The 19820-nt window shown below is 47.5% G+C and overlaps 2 protein-coding genes across 3 annotated transcripts; one reads left to right on the top strand and one right to left on the bottom strand.

The window, feature by feature from the left end:
* Window positions 1–78: 78 nt before the first annotated feature.
* Window positions 79–5855, bottom strand: Ift20 (intraflagellar transport 20). Of its 2 annotated transcripts, XM_027426565.2 has the most exons (6): window positions 5667–5853; window positions 3307–3533; window positions 3001–3129; window positions 1714–1799; window positions 632–735; window positions 79–223 (listed from the first exon to the last, which is right to left on the bottom strand). In XM_027426565.2, exons 2-6 carry the CDS (start codon window positions 3377–3379, stop codon window positions 142–144), a joined length of 474 nt encoding a protein of 157 aa, XP_027282366.1. In that variant the 5' UTR covers window positions 3380–3533; window positions 5667–5853; the 3' UTR covers window positions 79–141. The 2 variants fall into 2 exon arrangements, with proteins under 2 accessions (XP_027282366.1, XP_027282367.1); XM_027426566.2 differs by lacking the exon at window positions 3307–3533 and having other exon boundaries at window positions 5667–5855.
* Window positions 5856–5984: 129 nt separating this feature from the next.
* On the top strand, window positions 5985–19784 carry Tnfaip1 (TNF alpha induced protein 1). Its single transcript, XM_027426563.2, has 7 exons — window positions 5985–6143; window positions 11815–12134; window positions 13141–13310; window positions 13689–13778; window positions 13855–13907; window positions 14644–14839; window positions 17035–19784. Exons 2-7 carry the CDS (start codon window positions 11930–11932, stop codon window positions 17269–17271), a joined length of 951 nt encoding a protein of 316 aa, XP_027282364.1. The 5' UTR covers window positions 5985–6143; window positions 11815–11929; the 3' UTR covers window positions 17272–19784.
* Window positions 19785–19820: the final 36 nt, after the last annotated feature.

Genomic DNA, 19820 nt, shown 5'->3' with positions numbered 1-19820 from the left:
CTTACACTGACATTACATACTTGGTCATCAGTCAGTCACTGGAATAGTACAAAGGGTTATTTTGTTTGTTTGGGAATCTTTTTTTTTTTTTTTTTTTTTTTTTTTTTTTGCCTTCCTGCTATAAATAATGAAAATTTCAGTTCATTTCTGAAAAATAAATTGGTCAATAAATTCATTTTGTTCTGCTTCTACTTTACACAAAGCTTCATATTCAACTCGATACCTGAAAAACAAAATTGTTAGAAGCCCTAAAAAGAATGAAATAAAAACAGGACAATTCTTTGAGAGTATAGAGCTTTAAACAGTTGTAAGAAATAGTGAGCTGAGAACGAAGTCAGGGCAAGAATAAAATGAGCAAAGCCCTACTCAGAGCCATCCAGGAGAAACCTCCATTCCCAGGGAAGGTACGGAGGTGGCCTCAGCCCTTGTTACAGGAACCAGTGCTCAAACTATGGGAGGTCATCTGGAATTAATCAATTAATCCCTACTTTCTTCATATCAAATGTAATTTTTAAAAAGCTTCAGGATACCCAGTGAGATGCTCTACCTGGGGAATGATTTAGAAAGACAAGGTGATCCAGAAGGAAAATGAGAATCTGCAGTTGAGCACTGGCTTGATGTGGCTGCTTACCTTTCTAACTGCATTTTCTTTTCTGCTATTAGCGCTTGCAGTTGCTGCTGTTGGGCTTCTCTCTGCTTTGCTATGGATTTGAGCAAGTTCCGAGCACCGATGGCCTAAGAAACAGCATTGCCAAAGAAGGCATGGTTTTAAACTCAAAGAGGGAAAGGCCACTAGGGAAGGGAAGAGAGAAAGGAGCCCCATGGTTTTAATGGTTAGGACTATTAACCCACTGATCCCAAAGTGCCTGGTGAAAAATAACAGAAGGAAGTCCTCTGGCCTGCAAGTGTATGTAGTGGCCTACTGGGGAGTGGGGGGTGGGGGTGGGGCATCACTTATGCCTTTTACCAAGTCATCTGTACCTGGCAATCTTTCATGTCTTTGTTTATAAAAGGAGGGTAAACACCCACTAGTACTACCATGAAGATCAAAAGAAGGGCAAGTGTGGACTGAAGAGAGGACTCAGTGGTTAAGAGCACTGGTTGCTCTTGGAGAGGAGCCAAGTTCAGTTCTGCAGGCACCCACATGGTGGTTAAACAGTATCTATAACTTCAGTTCCAGGGAATCCAATACCCTCTCTGACCTCCAAGGGCACGGACACCCGGCGCGCGCGCGCACACACACGCACGCACGCACGCACGCACGCACGCACGCACGCGCACACACACACACACACACACACACACACACACGTAGGCAAAACAGTCATACACGTAAATCAATCTAGATATCTAAGGACTGGAGAGATGACTGAGTCATTAAAAGCACTAGCTGTGTTTCCAGAGGACCTAGGTTCAATTACCAGCCCTCAACAGCAAGTCACACCCAAATATTTCTAATTCTAGTTCCAGAGGATCTGAAACCTTCTGGCCTCTAGACACACACAAGTATGTGCACAGACATTCATGCAGACAAGCATTCATTCACATGAAATGAATCTTTAAAAAAAAAAAAAAAAACCACTGGCATATAAGCTCACCATGTTAACTAGGCCAGCATCTGTTATTAAATTCCCGTGTTAAATAAATGAGGCTACCATCCCTACAATAAAGACAAGGCCTGGTTTCCTGGCAAAGACCAACAGCTGATCTTACCTTCATCTTCTCATTCTCTGCTTCTTTCGCAAGCTGATCAACAAGCTCAATTAGACCACCAACTATTTTCTGAAACTGGCCAATTTCTTCAAGGAAAAGAACAAAACATTCTTATTAGCATTCCTTTGAAGTAGGGAGGGCAGAACTAACTGCCCTTTCTAATCTGTGTTACAGCAGCCTGGTACATATGAACCTAAGCCTCCCACCACTGGTCTCACCTAGAAAAGAGGGACCATTACAGAGCTAGACTCTGAGCATAAGCTCCAGGGCTTTCAATAAAAGGTGGTGTGAAAATCCCTGCCTGCAACCTAGCTGGTAGAAAGCTCAAATCAATCATTTAGGTGCCCCATTTCCCATTCACTTTTTCCAGTACTCTTGATATGTTGGAGCCCTGTTTTATTTTATGAAAATAAGGCCAGAGAAGCAGGCCACAGCATACACCAACCACTAAACTGGAAACAGACACCAAGCAACCTGTCATGAAACCATGGCCCAGAAATCTCTTGCTTCAGCTGAGTGTGCGACACAAGCTGGAGCCCCAGCACTAGGAAGGCTAAGTTGGAATCATGAGTTTGAAGCCAACATACAACATACATAGTGAGACCCTCAAAAAAAGGGAAAGAAAATTCCCTTGCTCCAACTTAATTTGTTTTGTTTTTTGTTGTTGTTGAGACAGGGTTTCTCAGTGGCTTTGGAGTCTGTCCTGGAACTATCTCTTGTAGACCAAGCTGGTCTCAAACTCACAGAGATCCACCTGCCTTTGCCTCCCTAGAGCTGGGATTAAAGGCGGGCACCACCACCGCCTGGCATGCTTGAGCTTAATTTGGCCTTTTCCACTGGCACTGGGCTGTCTTAGCAGCTAGGAAAGAAGGCCTCCTGGAGATTTGTAGCCCAAAGGTCACCACTGTGCTGAGCTGCTCCTGGAGACCTTAGTTACCACCTCTAAATCCAAGTAACACAGATCCTGCCACCAAGACTATTCTACCAAGAAATAAAATCAGAATATATAATTCCATTTCCCACCTCCAATTAATAATTCTTCCATCATCAATTTTAAGGTTGTTCATCTAAAAATAGCTCCCTCTCCCCTAGTCCACTGTATTGTTTGAGACTAAATTCGGAGCTCCATGGCAGCACAAGAGGGCAAGTAGAGAAGGCTGGGTCACATGGGAACCCAGAGACCAGGTAGCAAGCAACTCCATTCTGGCAGACCTAAGAGCAATAGTCAAGGTGGGGTAATGAATTTGCTCAAAGCAGAGTGATACTATGTCTTCAAATGATACTCACTGTCCACAAAATCCTTACACTCTTCCTTGAGCTCTATGGTCTGCTGGGTAACCTCTGGGTCCAACACCCGAAGCTTGTTCAGCTCATCAAAGTGCAGCCCTGCTTCCCCCAAGATGTCCTTGGCCATAGCTGTAAAGAAAGCAGCCCCAACCTGAATTTCATCCCAGACATCCAAGGAAATCAGGCTCAACCTCAGCCACTCCAGTCCCCAGATACCATTGTCAAGCCCTCCTCATACTCCCCAGATACCATTGTCAAGCCCTCCTCATATTCCCTGTTCCCTCTACCTCCACCTCTCAGCCTCACCTGTTTCCCTTCCAGGCTCCCTAGAGAAGTTCTGCTTTGAAGGGGTGACAGTGGCAGTCAGGAGGTATGTCATAGGAGCAAGGGTCAGGAAAGAATAAAGTCCAATTGCTTGTCACAGGCATCGTTCATTCAACATACATTTCTTGAGTGCCTACTACATGCCAACACTGCTAGATGCTGGGGTGTAAAGATGAATGCAACATGGTGCCTGCCCTGGAGCAGTTTAGCTGGAGGAAAACAGAATGTAAACCTGAAAAACTATATTGCATTAAGTGATTTTACAGAAATATCACTAAGCCAACAGGGGAAAAAAATGAAAACAGCAATTCACTTGGGTGCATCTGGCCTAAGTTGTAAGCCATAAGCATAGTTAGAAATCCCCGTTTATGCATCCCAAAAGGCTTTTCAAAGGTATACACCGAAATGATACACACAAACAAACAAACAAACAACACCACCAAAATAAAACAAAGAAAAAATCTGGCACACGCCTTTAATCCCAGCACTAGGGAGGCAAAGGCAGGTGGATCTCTGTGAGTTCAAGGCCAGCCTGGTCAACAGAGTTCCAGGGAGCAGGGTTGGGGGGGTAGATGGAATAGAGTTAAAAGCCACCTATGGTCATGCATGACTCTAATTCTAGCACTTATGCCAGAGGACCACTGACACAAATTTAGGAGCAACCTGGGTTACATATTGATTGATCTCCAGGCTATACTGTGCTACATAAGACCCTGTCTCCAAAACAACAAAAACAAAAACCAACCCAACTATCTTTTTGTGTTGTTCTATTTGGACAAACAGTTGAGTAGTTAAGAGCTGCCAGGGATTAACTGAACAAGGTGCTATTAATAATTCGTGTAATATGAGGGTGCACACACCAGAGTTTGCATGCATTTATTCAAAAAACTGTGGAATCGCTACTCCAAGGACAGAGTGAACACAATGTCTCCAGACAGACAGTAAGCAAACAACCACTGTGATAAAACTATATATTTATGGAACAGTGCTCAGTGTCGTGAAGCCACTGCAGGAGAACATAACTCAATGGGCAGAGGTCAACAAAAGCCTTCAGAAAAAATAATATGAGACCTGAACATGCCCAAAATAATCTAAGAGAAGGGAGAGAGGTATTCTGAACAGAGGGAAAAGCACATAAGAAGATCCTGAGGCTAGAATTTGGCACAAAGGCTATTGTGATCAAAACGACAAGAGCAACGAGGCTAGACTGGCTAGAGCTGGGTGGTTCAATGCTGGGAAAGCCCCAGTAATGAACTCAGATTTTTTTTTTTTTTTAAAGTGGTAACAGCTAGTAGTGGATTCCAGCAGTGCTCATCGATCAGATTTGGGAAGATCACTCACTGCCTTGGCCAATCGGAGGAACAGTAGTAGCACAGAGGCACACCTAAAAGATGATTCTTCACTGTGAGCCTAGCATCTAAGCAGGTTGCCTACAAGTAAGCGGCACTCTGTAAATGTTTGCAGAATGAATGAACATGGAAACAGTAGGCTGTAACAGAATCAAAGACCTGAAGCTGAAGACGAGATCACAGCTGACATGTTTCCCAAGTCGACAGAATTTAGTAACAGACTGTTGAATGCAGCAGTTTGGAGATAAGTGAAGAAAAGAGCCAAACATGATTGCCATGAGTCTGGACTGGACCGAGTGCATGGCTGGAAAAGCACAGTTTCATGAGATGCTTAAGAAAGAGGGGGAACCATTGCAGGGAAATGATTCACAGTGGACTAAGAGATCCCCACCTCACCCTCAGCCTCTACCACAAACATGTCCCAGGGACCTAGGATTGAGTTTCCTTTTTTTTTTTTTTTTTTGGTTTTTCGAGACAGGGTTTCTCTGTGGCTTTGGAGGCTGTCCTGGAACTAGCTCTTGTAGACCAGGCTGGTCTCGAACTCACAGAGATCCGCCTGCCTCTGCCTCCCGAGTGCTGGGATTAAAGGCGGGCGCCACCACCGCCCGGCTGGGATTGAGTTTCCTAAACATGAGGACCGTGACTGGCTCTACCAGCCTGGCTCTCCCACATCCCCAGGCACTAAAAACAGTTGCGGCTGTGGAGTGTGGAGAAGGCGCTGGCACAGTCAGGAAAGACTGGGCAAAGGACGTGGCTGTCTCGTGGCTGTCTTTACTACGTTATCCTCCTGAATCGTCCGAGCCTCGGTTTCCCGGCGAGATCGTAGGGAGCCGTGCTCTAGGGCTGAGCTGGGTGTAAACCGGCTCCCTAAAAATGTCGAGGGTGGGAAACCGCGGCTTTCGGCCTGGGCCTGCCAATCCCCATCGCGGGACCACGTCGGCCTTCTCTAGTCCCAAGTCCACCACGTCCCCCCGACCTCAAATCACGACATACCTGCCGACCCGTCTTGGCGCGCTGCGGCCCAGATGGCTGTCGGCGGGAAGTTCTCTCCGGTAACCGCAACCAGCCGCTGCCACGGATACAGGACTTACTAAGCCACACGTCACCCCGACACCAGAACCAGTAGCATCCCAGCAGTGCCTGCTGGGAAATAGAGGCAACCCGGGAGGAGCGGCAACTGCCCACGAAACCCAGAAGCCTTTGCGCCGGAGGCCGTCGGAAGTAGATTTGCCCTCACACCCGGAAGCGGAAGAAGGCCAAGTCTCAACCGGATTCCCGACTCCACCGCCTGCTCGCGCTGTGCATGCCGGGTCTTGTAGTATATTTCTCGAGTCGTAGGGCTGGGTTGTAGCTCAGGAGTCGGCCGGCGCAGGACGTGAGCTCACAGCTGGGATTGCAGGCAGCCACGGGCCAGAGGCCGCACGGAGTCCGCTCGCCGTTCCACTGAGAGGAGAGGCGCCCCCGCCGACGGTGAGAGCCAACGTGCTAATGCAGAGGGGAAGGACAGGCTCTGCCGAGTCCTGGGCAAAAGGCACGGGACGGCGCGCGGGGATGGAGTTCAGGTCCTCCCCTGGGGTTGGGTGGCACACGGATCTCAGGAGAGGAGGGGTGTGGCGGGAGAGCACCCTGCACTGCCAGGAGAGGGGTGGGATAGCTCTTCATTCCCACAGGGAATCCTTTGGGTAAAGCCTAAGCATCGCTCTCACGATTTCTGACCTTTTTAGCCAAAACCAGCCTTCTCGCCCTCTCGCTGTCCATCGTGTCCTTCCTTTAGGATCCCAAGTCTTTGCACTACCGCCGATCGTTTGCCCTTTGTTCTGTTTGGCTTCCCATGAGGTTCCCTTAGAGACACGTGTGGGTCCCTAACCCCAGGATTACCCCAGTATCCATAGCCAAAGTCCAGAGGGAAGAGCACCGACGCTATCCATGGAAACTTCATCCTCTCAGAAATTTCTTTCTAGGGCGTCACCTGCCACTGGACTCTTGGAACTCATTGGTCTGGGTGGAACCTGATCTGACGTCACCCAGGACTCAAAGTGGCTCCTTTGTAGGAAAAGAATAGATTAGCTCAGGATTTGACTTCCTTAGCTGGCAAGCCTAGTCACTGAGTTTCTTTGATTTGGTAGAACCTGTATATGTTCTTTGATTCGGGAGAAATAGGGTTTGGACACAAAATATGTGAGGAACTTGCTAAAACTTGTTAAGGGGTTGATTCCCCCCCCCCCTTTGGGGTAGGGCATATTGCTCACCATTCTAACTTTTTTTTTTTCTTGAGACAGGATTTCTGTGTAGCTTTGGAGCCTGTCCTGGCACTCAATCTGTAGACCAGACTGGCCTCAAACTCACTGAGATCGCCTGCCTCTGCCTCCCAAGCACTGGGAATAAAGGCGTGCGCCACCGCCCGGCCTGGCCCCATTCTAGCGTTCCAGTGTTACTTACTGTCAGTCTCCTGGGGCTCATTTCATTCATATTCCATCACTGAAGCAAATAAGTCACCAAAAGGATGTGTTACTTCACACAGCACCAAGCTAGCCTTTCCCTGACAACTCCCAACCCCCCGACCATTCCAGGGGCATACCTAAATCTTTTGGGGAATAGTTTTAGTCTGATATATGTTGAATACTTGAAAGTGGGCCTTCTTGTTTGAGGAACCACATTCTGGGTCTCACCTGTAAGGTGTGAGGGGTAACAGGAATCCACTGAGTGTTCTGGGATTTAAAGAGGTCCATCCCACTTTGGGGTTTTTTGTTTTGTTTTGTTTCCAGCCTTGCTTCTGTGATCCGTGCCTTCATCATCTCTTGCCTAGACCACTGCTTTGTCCTTGGAAACTATAAATAAATCAGATCATATCACTCCCCTGTTTAAAGCCTTCCGGTCAGTTCCAAAAGTATATTGCAATTCACACAAACCCAGTTCTTCATGGTCATGTAGTACTTTCTTTCTCTGGCTTTCTATCAGACCACTTTCCCCTTCTTCCTGTGTACCAGCCACCATGTCACTGCTGTTCCTAAAACTTGTTCCTTTTTAGCGATTTGTGTGTCTGGTGCTCACAAAGACCAGAAGAGGCCATCAGATCATTGTGAGCTGTGAATTGAATGTAGGTCTTTTGGGAGGCAGCCAGTGCTCTTAACTGCTGATCCATCTCTCCAGCCCCATAAAATTGGTTTCATTTTTTCAAAATATAAATGTACATGTGTGTGCCTGAGTGTATATGTGGACACCACATGCATGTAGCCGACAGAAAGGCCAGAAGAGGGTGTCAGATGCTCTGGAACAGGAGTTACAGAGTATTATAAGCCAGTTGATGTGGGTGCCGGGAACTGTACCTGGGTCTTCTGCAAGGGAGTTCTTAACCACAGAGCCATCTCTCCAGCCTCTAAACCTTATTTCAAACAGGAGCTTTGCACTTACCGTCTAGAATATACTTTCAGACCTTAGCTGAAATGTCCTCTTCCCTTCGTCTCAAGCCTCAGCCTGGTAATTCCCATGTCATCCTTTTTTTTTTTTTTTTTTTTTTTTTTTTTTTTTGGGTTTTTCGAGACCGGGTTTCTCTGTGGCTTTGGAGGCTGTCCTGGGACTAGCTCTTATAGACCAGGCTGGTCTCAGACTCACAGAGATCCTCCTGCCTCTGCCTCCCGAGTGCTGGGATTAAAGGCGTGTGCCACCAACGCCCGCCTCCCATGTCATTCTTATATTCTCAGTTAGATTGATCACCTGTATAACTGTCTGCTTCTTTGTTCCCTTGTTGATAGTCTGTCTTCTAGTTTGTGTTTTTGTTTAAGTCAAGGTTTCTCTATATAACTTTAGCTGCCCTGGAACTCACTACATGCGCCAGGCTAGCCTGAAACTCCCAAGTACTAGGATTAAAGGATGTGTCATTATGTCTAGCTAGTCTTCTTCCACTAGAGTGGAATTTCCATAAGGGCAGGACTCTTCTGTATTTGTTCTTTTCTATTTCTAGTGCCTGACACACAGTAAGAGCATAATAAATGATAACATATTACTATTTTTTAATTCTTATTGGGTTGGGGATGTAGTGTTCTTTGAACTCCTTGGAGCAAGGGCAATGTCTTTATATGGTTCCTACTTCTTAATATAACAAGTACCCAATAGTTTTATTATCAAGTGAATTAAATGAGATAAAATATATACCCAGTGTGTAGAATATTCCCTGCATGCAGTGAATTTAGCTATGTTATTTTTTCTTTGGTGAGTCGATATTATTGATACTATTTTTAGATATTTATTATTTTATGTGTATGGGTGTTTTGCCTGCATGTTATTTGTGTACCATATGTGCAGTGCCCACAGAGGCCATAATACGGCATCAGATCCTCGGCAACTGGTGTTACAAATAGTAACTGCTATGTGGGCCTGGGAATTGAACCCAGGTCCTCTAGAAGAGCAGGTGATGCTCATAACAGCTGAACCATCTCTTCAGTATGTGATTTTTTGTTACTACTATATTCATTTCTTTTTCTAAAGACAGAGATCCTGCTATTTGGCCCAGGTTGGCTCTGTCTCATTCTATAATAAAGGCAGGCTTGGACTTGAAATCTTCTTGAGTGCTTGCTGGTGTTACCGTACCTAATAGTATGAGGGGGACGGTGTTTGTTTGTTTTTGAGGCAGAGTCTCTTGTATCCCAGACTGGTCCCAAACTTTCTAGGTAGCTGAGGAACAGCTGGTCTTTCTGCCTCCACTGGCCTGTTTTGATTACAGGCAAGGCCTATCACACTGAGTTTACATGCTGCTGGGAATCAAATCCAGAGCTCATATATGCTAGACAAGCATCTACATTAAGCTACAATTTAGTCTTTCCTTTTCCCCCCGAGACTGGGTCTCTGTAGTTCAGACTGTTTCAGCCTTCCAAGTACGGGATTGTAGGTGTGAGCCACCACCCTTGGCCTGGTTAGTGATAGTTTGGATAATCTAGATTGTAGGTGTGAGCCATCACCCTTGGCCTGGTTAGTGATAGTTTGGATAAGCTAAAACATTACAGCTAGGGGTGGTGACAAACATGTTTAATCCAAGCACTTTGGAGGCAGAGGCAAGTGGAGCTCTGTGAGTTTGAGGACAGTCTAGTTTACATATCCGAAATCCAGAATCAGGGCTATATAATAAAGGGACTTGTTTCAAAAAAAACTATCATCACCATCATTCTAATACAATTATCCCTCCAAGTCTGTGTGGCATTGATTCTAGGTTCTTTGCAAATACCAAATCTTAGGTTGAGTCCCTTTCATTAAGTGTTGTCATATATAATCCATGCATATCCTCCTGAATTTCTTCTATCATCTCTGGATTATTTAAAGTACCTAATACTATGTAAATATATAAAGTATGATACACATAGTTGTATCTATATTATGCAAATAGTTGTTACACTATGCTGTTTAGGGAATGGTAGCCACAGTAAGTCTGTAACCATTCAGTAAAAATGCAATTTTGTTTGTTTTTGATACAAGGTCTCTGTGTAGTCCTAGCTGTCCTGGAGCTCCCTCTGTAGACCAGGCTGGCCTGGAACTCACAGAGAGCCTCTTGCCTCTGCTTCCCTAGTGCCAGGATTAAAGGCTTGTCCCACTATGCCCATCTAGGACTCCATCTTTTGGGGGTTTGTGTGTGTGTGTGTTTTGTTGTTTTTAATTCAGGGTTTATAGGTTTAGAACTTAGAATATAATTATTTCTCTGGTCTCCAAACTGTTAGTGTTTTACTTTCCACATTCCGTAATCATTTTTAAGGTCATCATCATGTTTGTTCTCCCCGTTCATGGTAGGAAGGAAAAGAAGAGAGATTGGGCTCTCAGGAAAAAGCAACAAAATAGTCATCCTGTGTTCCGCCTTGAAAAATGGTTACAATTACAGGAACTTGGGACAAGGCTGATGCTAAGAAAGGGGAGGGTCGGGAAACCCCATGGGAGTTCGAGTACACACACACACACACACACACACACACACACACACACACACACACACACAGACACAGACACACACACACACACACACACACACACACACACACACACACACACACACACACACACACACACACACACACACACAACACAGAGCCCCTGGCTGGCTGCCTCCAAGCTGGCTTCTCCTCTTAAAACCACATTCATGTTCGGGCACACACACACACACAGACACACACACACACACACACACACACACACACACACACACACACACACAGACACACACACAGACACACACACACACACACACACACACACACACACACACACACACACACACAGCCAGCTCCCTGGCTGGCTGCCTCCAAAGCTGGCCTTCTCCAATCTCTTAAAACCACATTCATGTTCCTTCCTGGATCAGGCTTCCTTTGGCTGGTGCTAACCTGAGTCCTGGAGCAGGCTACTCCTGAGACAGGAAATGCATCCTGTCCCTCTGGTTCCTGGGAAACTCCTAGGCTGGCTAGGTTCCCAGTCAGTTAGTCTGGAAAGTCTGGAATCTTGGGAAAACATTTTCTGGAGTCAGTGTGGTGGATCCCAAGGTGATCTATTCATCTGTTCTTAGTTCTAAGGATTTTTTTGCCACCCAAAGCAGAACTGAGCCTAGAGGAGTTTATGCTCCCAGACCTGGCTCCTGGTACTGTGAGAACAGCATAGGGGGTCATTCTTATTGTCACACAGTATCCTAGTTTGCTTTCTATTGCTGTGATAAAAAGCTTTGACCAAAAGCAACTCGGGGAGAAAAGAGTTTATTTGGCTTACACATCCCAGGTCATAGTTCTTCACTAAGGGAAGTCGGGGAAGGAACTGGTGACAGGAACCTGACGATAGGAACTGAAGCAGAGCCCATAGAGGAATGCTGCTTACTGGCTTGCCCAGCCTGCTTTCTTATACCACCCAGAACCACTTGCCCAGGGATGGCACTGCCCAGCCCCCATCAATCCTTAATTAGGAAAATGTTCCTGCAGGCTTTCCTTCAGGCCAAGGACTTTAGCATGTGTCATGTTGACAAAAAAACTAACCAGCACACCCAGGAATTTAGCCTCTGCTGGGGAGTACATGGGTTTATCTAGAAGGTAAACTGTGTCAGAGTTCCTACTGCTGTCCCCTCCTCCTTTGTGATCTCTACTCTGTTGACTTCCGTGTTCTCTCTACCTTTTGCTTACAGCACTGAAGAGTATGAGTCCCTGGCCTCTGTGGGCCACTCATTCGTAACCACTTCCACCACGGCAGAGCCTTCCAAGCCCACCGCCTGCCGTGTGGTGATCTACCTGCAGCGGGAGATGTCAGGGGACACCTGTCTATGCCCAGCCTCGGGGGCCAAGCCCAAGATAAATGGCTTCAAGGGAGGCGGCCTGGGCAACAAGTACGTGCAGCTCAATGTGGGCGGCTCCCTGTACTACACGACAGTGCGGGCCCTCACCCGGCATGACACTATGCTCAAGGCCATGTTCAGTGGGCGCATGGAGGTGCTGACCGACAAAGAAGGTGAGGCATTGTATCTGGGCATGCTGGGCAAGGGAGGAGAGAAAGGGGCATCCTTCGACGACCTCAGGGCAAGGCTCAGTAGACCCAGAATCTAACTTTTCCACTTCACTTCTTACAAGTCTTAATAGGGCTCCAGAATTCCTTGAAAGTGTACATAGAATGCTGTGTGTTTATGTGTCATCCGGAGGAAAAGTCCAAACTTAAAAAATATTCAGGCTGGGTGTGGCAGCACACATCTGTAACCGTAGCATTTGGCGGTGGGGACAGGAGGATCAGAAATTTGAAGCCAACTTCCATTACATAGTGACTTTGATGCCAGCCTAGGCTACAAACTTTATCTCAATCCAGGAATGCCGGCACAGGCGTGTAATCCCAACACTCAGTTTGAGGCAGTTCAATCTCAAATCTGAGGCTAACCCAGACAATTCAGCAAGACTGTTTCAAAAGGTGACATATGGGCCAGTCATGGTGGCACACACCTCTAATCCCAGCACTCAAAGAGTCAGAGGAAGGTGGATCTCTGTGAGTTCAAAGCCAGCCTGGTCTACAAAGTGTTTTCCAGGACAACCAGGGCTACATAAAAAACCCTGCCTTGAAAAACAAAAAACCATCCAAAAGGCTGAGATATGTATAGGTATCCAAATAAAATCGTCATAAACACAGTAGAGCCTGGGCAGTGGGCAAAAGTAAGCAGAGACTGGTGGTTTCTGTATTACTGGGCTGACCTGAGTTCCCCCAAGCTTAGACATCCAGTCCTGCACAGACCCCTGAAGACCTCTCTCTTCTCGGGGGCACAGAGTTCCTGGACTCAGGATAGGGAAAAGCAGCACCGACCTGAGGCCAAATCTCTGCCACCCCTGGTCTGGGCTCTGCACTCTCTCACGGAGCTCCTTTCCTTGCATCCTGCTGCCTGCTGCCTCTCTTCAGGTGGCGTTTGCCTGAAGGCAAACAGTAAAACACAGCTGGAGGCTAACAGTAATCCTATGGGATCCCTCTAAATTCCTAGGCTGGATCCTCATAGACAGATGTGGGAAGCACTTTGGAACCATCTTGAATTACCTCCGAGATGACACCATCACCCTCCCTCAAAACCGGCAAGAAATCCAGGAATTGATGGCTGAAGCAAAATATTACCTCATTCAGGGGCTAGTGAACATGTGCCAGTCTGCCCTGCAGGTATGGGAAGAATTGGGTGACCTAATGAGGTTGGGAATTGTTCCTCTGGGGACATTAGGTTTGGCTCCTGGAAAGCTGTATTGGAAATGAGGTTGATGAGTCCAAACCCAAATAGAACAATGGGGTGCTCCCAGGCCCGAGCAAACGGCTGCTAGATACTCACATTTGGTAGCACAAGCAGGCTGTGCCCCTAGTTCATTCACTTAGATATCCGAGCTTCATATTTTCTGGCAGTGGAGATCTTACTAACTGGCAATGTCTATTACCAAGAACATCATGGTCCGTCTGGTACCTCCTTACCAGGCAGGGGGTGACTGTGGCAAGGCCTGGAGGGGTACAAGATCCTAAAGGCAGCTCTCTGCTCTGTGTGTCACCCAGGACAAGAAAGACTCCTACCAGCCTGTGTGTAACATCCCCATCATCACATCGCTGAGAGAAGAGGACAGGCTCATCGAATCCTCCACAAAGGTACTGGGCACTCTTAGGACCTTGGTCTGGGGACACCAGGCTCCTGGCCTAACCCTTACTCCATCTTCTCCCACAGCCTGTGGTGAAGCTGCTATACAACAGGAGCAATAACAAGTATTCATACACCAGGTATGGCAGGCATCTCTGCTAGGGCGCTGGGGAGGGCGGCAAATGCAGCCAAAGGGCTGAGCAACCAGAGCAGGCGTGGGCAGTGGCTCAAGGGACTTCACAGATTCCCAACACACGTAACATGGGGCTGGGTTTTGAAACCACCTTTGCTAAGGGCAATGAACAGAGATGGAAGGGAACTCAGGACAGAGGCATTTGGGATTTGTTATATAATCCTGGTTGGGATATAAATGATAAAATGTTAATCATGCCTGTAACGTGCCAGGGATTTTAATCCCCATTGCTTTAGTGGATGAAGAGAGGTGCTAGGAAGTCATGGACGGAGTCTTCCTGAAGCTGGTGTTCCTCACTGTGTCCCCATAACAGGCTATGGTTAGGTAGACCCAGGTGGCTGCAGACATGGATCTAGACTCTCCTGGTCCCCTGTGAACCCTGCATCAGCCCACAGCAAAAGAACAGTATACTGAAGTAACAGAGAGGGGCCCTTCCTTCCACGCTTATGAGGGGTTACTTCTTTCTCTCAGTGCTCTCTGCTGAACCGAGAGCCAGTTCCACCCCCTTTCCTCACAAGCCCCAAGTCCTACAGGTTCCTTTCTGCCTCTCTGTCCCTCTGCCTTGTCTTCACTTTAGCATGATAGGGTAGGGGTGGGCAGAGCAGCGTGGAGAACCAGAATGTCCCGGCAGCCCTGCTTGTTGGAACCTCATTCCAGGCCTGCTGGCCCTTTGGTTTTTTCAGCAACTCTGATGATCACCTGCTGAAAAACATTGAGCTGTTTGACAAGCTGTCCCTGCGATTCAATGGCCGTGTGCTCTTCATCAAGGATGTCATTGGTGATGAAATCTGCTGCTGGTCTTTCTATGGCCAGGGTCGCAAGCTGGCAGAGGTGTGCTGCACCTCCATCGTGTATGCCACAGAGAAGAAGCAGACAAAGGTATGATCTTTCCTCTGATAGGGGACAGATCACACAGACTCCAGGGTTGACGACTGGTATTGCTCCAATGCGCCCTTCCCACAGTAACGAAAGGGCCACGTGTACTTTCCAAACCATGGTATGATGGTGCCAGGTAGGACAGAGTCAGAACAAAGGGGTTTGGGAATGGTCAGAAGCTGTTAACAGTTGCTGAAAAAGAAGCCCACTGACCAGCAACCTTCTGGTGCCATGGAAGGACCAGGTCTTTGAAGTTGTCACAACTCAGGTTGCAGTTCTAGTCCCACCACTTCTAGTTGTCTGACTTTGGGGAGCCATTGGTCTGTTTCCCTGCTTGAAGATATGGGAATGAGTCTGAGTCTAGCCAGTACATGGCAAGGGTACCAAAGCAGCACGGTGTGTAGCTTTCCACTTCAACACTGCTCTTACAGCCAGGCTGGCCAGCTGGCTTCCTGAGCCCATGGAATGACATCACAGATGAGCCAGATGTGCCAGATGAGCACAGGGCAACTTTTATTTTTACTTTTTCTTTTTGAAACAGGGTCACAGAAGCCCAGGCTGGAGCTTGCTATATAACCTAGGTTAGCCACAAACACCTGGCATTCCTCCTGCCTCAGCCCACTAGGACTAGGGTTACAGATATAGTTAACTATAATCAGCTGTGTGAATTACTTGGTAGGGGACAATTTATGTAGATTCATCTCCTCCCTTCCTGAAGAGACCAGCAGGTATCCTCCCTAGAATATATACTTGGAGATGGCAGGGTTTTACTGGGTAAAAAGGGGGAATAAAGGGCGCAAGCATCCAGACCCAAGAGCCTTAGCCCCAGACTGCCACATTGCCTCAGGCTGAGTGATCTGCTGAGGGCTGTCCAAAGGACAGCTTATATGAGGTGGCAGTTCTTGGCAGTGGGGGGTAGAGACAAAGATGGCATGGAGTTAGCCAAGAGGCTGTGAAAGTGGAGTCAGGATTCAGGACCTGAGTAACAGCAGAGGTAGCAGTGCCAGTCTTCTTCCTTGGTGCTCTCTTCCTTCTTCTGTGTGCTCCCCTAACCCTCCACACCCCAGCTAGAAGACTTGCCCAGCTAGAACCTTCTCTCCACTTGAGATGAAGGCACAGCAGCTCAGTGTGACAGATGTGCTACAGTTTTGGGGTCCTGATCTCTTCCCTCAACATTGACCCTAGGGGTGGGGCTTTCTGGGTCAGAGAAGCAGTGGAACTGTTTGTTAGAATTACTTCATTTATTTGTGTGGGTGGGTGATGACAGGACAGCCCAGAGAGTTCTCTCCATTTGGGTTCCACCATTCAGGTCCTGGGATCAAACTCAAGTTGGCAGGATTGGTAGCAAGCACCTTAATCAGCTGAACTATCCTCTCTGTTCCCCCACCCCTTTTTTGAAATGGATTTCACCAGGTGGGCTGGCTGGCTTCAAAGTCTCCATCCTCCTGCCTCAGGTGGCAGGGATTACAGATGGGTAGGTACCACTCAGCCTGGCTAAGCAGCTTTTTTTTTTTTTTTTGGTTTTTTGAGGCAGGGTTTCTCTGTGGTTTTGGAGGCTGTCCTGGGACTAGCTCTTGTAGACCAGGCTGGTCTCGAACTCACAGAGATCCACCTATCTCTGCCTCCTGAATGCTGGCATTAAAGGTGTGCACCACCACCGCCTGGCAGCAGCTGCTTTTTATTATGTATTTGGTTGTTTACTGTGTCAGGCTATTCACTGGGCTAAAGAATGTACGTCTTTCTTTTAATGTTGACAAATCTCAAGAGGTGTTAGCTCAGCTTGGCAGGCATGCCTGGGATCACAGTGCTCAGAAGGCTGAGGTAGGAAGATTCTGAATCTGGGGCAGCTTGGGACATAAGGAGACCCTGTCTCAAAACAAAAGCAAAGAAAGTAGCAATTGACATCACTTTACACACATAGAAACTGCAGCCCAGAAAGCTCAGGCCCAAGACATAGCATCTTGTCCACAGAGTTGTTTGTACCTGTACGTACCCATGATGATAGTCTTTAGTTGTGGATTGGGGTGGGGATGCAGGGTTGCGTTTATCTATATTCTCATGTCCCCTGATGCTTCCCTTGTTAGCCAGGCAGCTACCTGACTTCTAAGTTAGGAGGCTTCATGGAAGAGACAAGGTTCAGAGCCCTAATGTTTCCTCATGAAATGAGACCTCACTCCATCTTGTTCCCTTCTTCCCAGGTGGAATTCCCAGAGGCCCGAATATATGAGGAGACACTCAACGTCCTACTCTATGAGACCCCTCGAGTCCCTGACAATTCCTTGCTGGAGGCCACAAGCCGGAGCCGCAGCCAAGCTTCCCCCAGTGAAGATGAGGATGCCTTTGAACTGCGGGACCGTGTCCGCCGCATTCACGTCAAGCGCTATAGCACTTACGATGACCGGCAACTTGGCCACCAGTCTGCTCATCGAGACTAATGAGACCCTTAGGAAGTCAGAGCACAAGAAGCCATGTCTGCTATCCTGTGGAACATAGCCCACTGGCCATCCTATGCTGCTCCTGCGAGCTGGGAGCCTGCTCTAGCATATAGTGGTGCTGGGCCCTGCTTGGGAGGTCAAGGAGCCCGGCAGAGGAAAGGTCACACTGCCCTACCTGGTCCTGCTCCCCCCATCACTTCCAGATGCCACCCCACTTCCTGCCTGGCAGGGAGCTACTTTAGGGTGAGTGCACTGACTTCCACCTCCTGTGGAGAACATTCCCCAGGCCCTTGGCTTAGTGCCCTTCTCTCTGCTGAAGAGCTCCTTCAGTTCCTCAGCTGAGGCCCATGGGAACAGTTCTGTCCTATGGGAAAGGAGGCTCCTGGTGCTGCAAGGATCCAATTTTGAACAGAAAGAGCAGCCTTCTTTTTTTCTTAAGGTGTTTAAGCATAGGTATGACCTGATTTTTTTTTTTGTTCTTAAATCTAGAAGTTAGCATGGTGGCCTTGCCTATAATCCCAGCTACGGAGAAGCCGAGGCAGGAAAACAAGTTATAGACTAGCCTGGACAACTTGGCAAGATACTGTCTCAATACAAAGTTTTAAAAAGAGGGCTAGTGGCATAGCTTAGTGGTAGAATACTTACCTAGTATGAGTGAGGTCCTGGGTTCAATCCCCAGTACTGCCACACACACAAAGTATCTAGGAAATGACTATTTTCTAGCCTGATGAGGGAGAACCTAGAACTAAGCATTTGTTACCCTGCAGGATGCCAGGACCCCACCTAGGCAGACTCCTCCCCCCCCCCCACACACACACACTACCCCTTTAAATGCCCTAGAACCCATCTTTAAAGCACTTTGTATGTCTGTCATTCAGGAGTCTGGCACATGCTATAATGCCAGCACTCACAGGCTGAGGCAGGAGGATCATACGTTTGAGACCAGTCTGTGCTATGTAGTTAAAATTCTAGGCTAGCCTGGAAGACACTGTCTCAAGAAAAAAGCAAACTGACTAGCTTTGGCTTTGTCAACCTGACTGGGCAGCCCAAAGAACACCAGGAGGGGAAGGATACCCAAGTAGAGCCCATGATTTTAATAGCACCCTATGGGAAAAGATATCTCACCCCCTGTAGGGTCATATCACTGACCCAGACCTAACACAATAGTTTGGTTTGGGTCTCATACTTGGGTATGCTCAGCTCTAAGACATGCTGTCCCCACAGACCATAAAGCCAGAGGCTGTGATGCAGGCCAGAAACACAGCTGCAGCAGAAGGCACATTCTTATAGCCACATGCTGCCAGGAATGCCCACAGATGTGGCCCAGGCTTCGCCATACTTTTGCCCAGCTCCTGACATCATGTCTTGGTTTATGGTTTGGCTCTAGGTAGTGGTTCTGTTTAGTGACGAGTCTCCAAATACATAGTAACCAGGGCAACTTAAGCCTTTTGAAAGGCCTCTATTTCTTTTGGGTCACTTGACCATGGAGGTACCAAGGTCTAGACTGGATGTGAATTATTCCTCTGGGCTTTGGTTTTCCTCCCCTTCTTGCTGGTCCTGGCCCTCCTAACTGGATTCTTTCCAGAGGAATGTTGTCACTGGAGGAAGCTGTTTGCAAGCCTGACAAAGTGTGTGGCCATCAACAGTGCTCAGGACAGAACACAGAATGTCAGCTTCATCCCTTGACCACTCTCATAACTGCCAAACGGCTGCACATAGCTCACGTCTCAGAGCCTATAGGCAGATGCCAGGGTTAGGGTTGGGCTCTCACAAGGCCCTGACATGACATGATAGAGCAAGGGAAACGTGACTTAGTAATCATTTGGTGTTAATCACAGTCTTGAATGTATAAACAGCTCTGAGATGCTCAGGTCAAGCACCTTGGTGATCAGCAGCTACTAGTTCTTCCAGAACTCACTGGAAGTGAGATGACAATCCATTTTTTTGACCAAATTTAGGCTTTAGCTTTGAGGCTTTCCCACAAACTTTGGAATGTTGTTGTATGAGGCCACTGGTCTATTTTCTCAGCTGTCCCCAAGAAGCCCTTTAGTATTCAGAGTCCCAGCTCCATGCTACATATTTCCAGTTTGTTCCTTGACCTCCATATCCCCTTTAGCCTCTCTACTTGGTGCTCTGACACCCGTATCAGTGGTGTCTAGTCCTTGGGCCTGCACAGCAGCAAGAGTCCAGGGCTGGGTATTCATCATCTTTGACTGAAAACATCTCCTTGGTTTAAGGAAAACACTAACTGAAATGATCTGAGCGTTTTTGCTTGGACTGTATGGCTTAGGGATTTGTGGGTTTTCCAGTCCTATTCCTACAGTAGCTCTTGGCAGGATGAATCTACAGGCTCTGTTGAACCTGGGATTGATGTGACTGGTCTACCTAAAGGGTAGCACAGGTTCTGGCATGAAAGACTGTGTCTTTTACTGCATACCTGCAATCCTTGGTTGCTTCCCTTAAGCAATAGAAGTAAACACTAACTTCTAATAAAATTGTGTTACACTGCCATGGAGCTGAGCCATGTTTCTAGTGAGTAGAGCCTGGCC

This window comes from Cricetulus griseus, chromosome 7 (genome assembly GCF_003668045.3).
Source record: "Cricetulus griseus strain 17A/GY chromosome 7, alternate assembly CriGri-PICRH-1.0, whole genome shotgun sequence".
Lineage (NCBI taxonomy): Eukaryota > Metazoa > Chordata > Mammalia > Rodentia > Cricetidae > Cricetulus > Cricetulus griseus.
The sequence above is the reverse complement of the archived record's forward strand: the minus strand, read 5'-3'. Positions and strand labels throughout refer to the sequence as shown.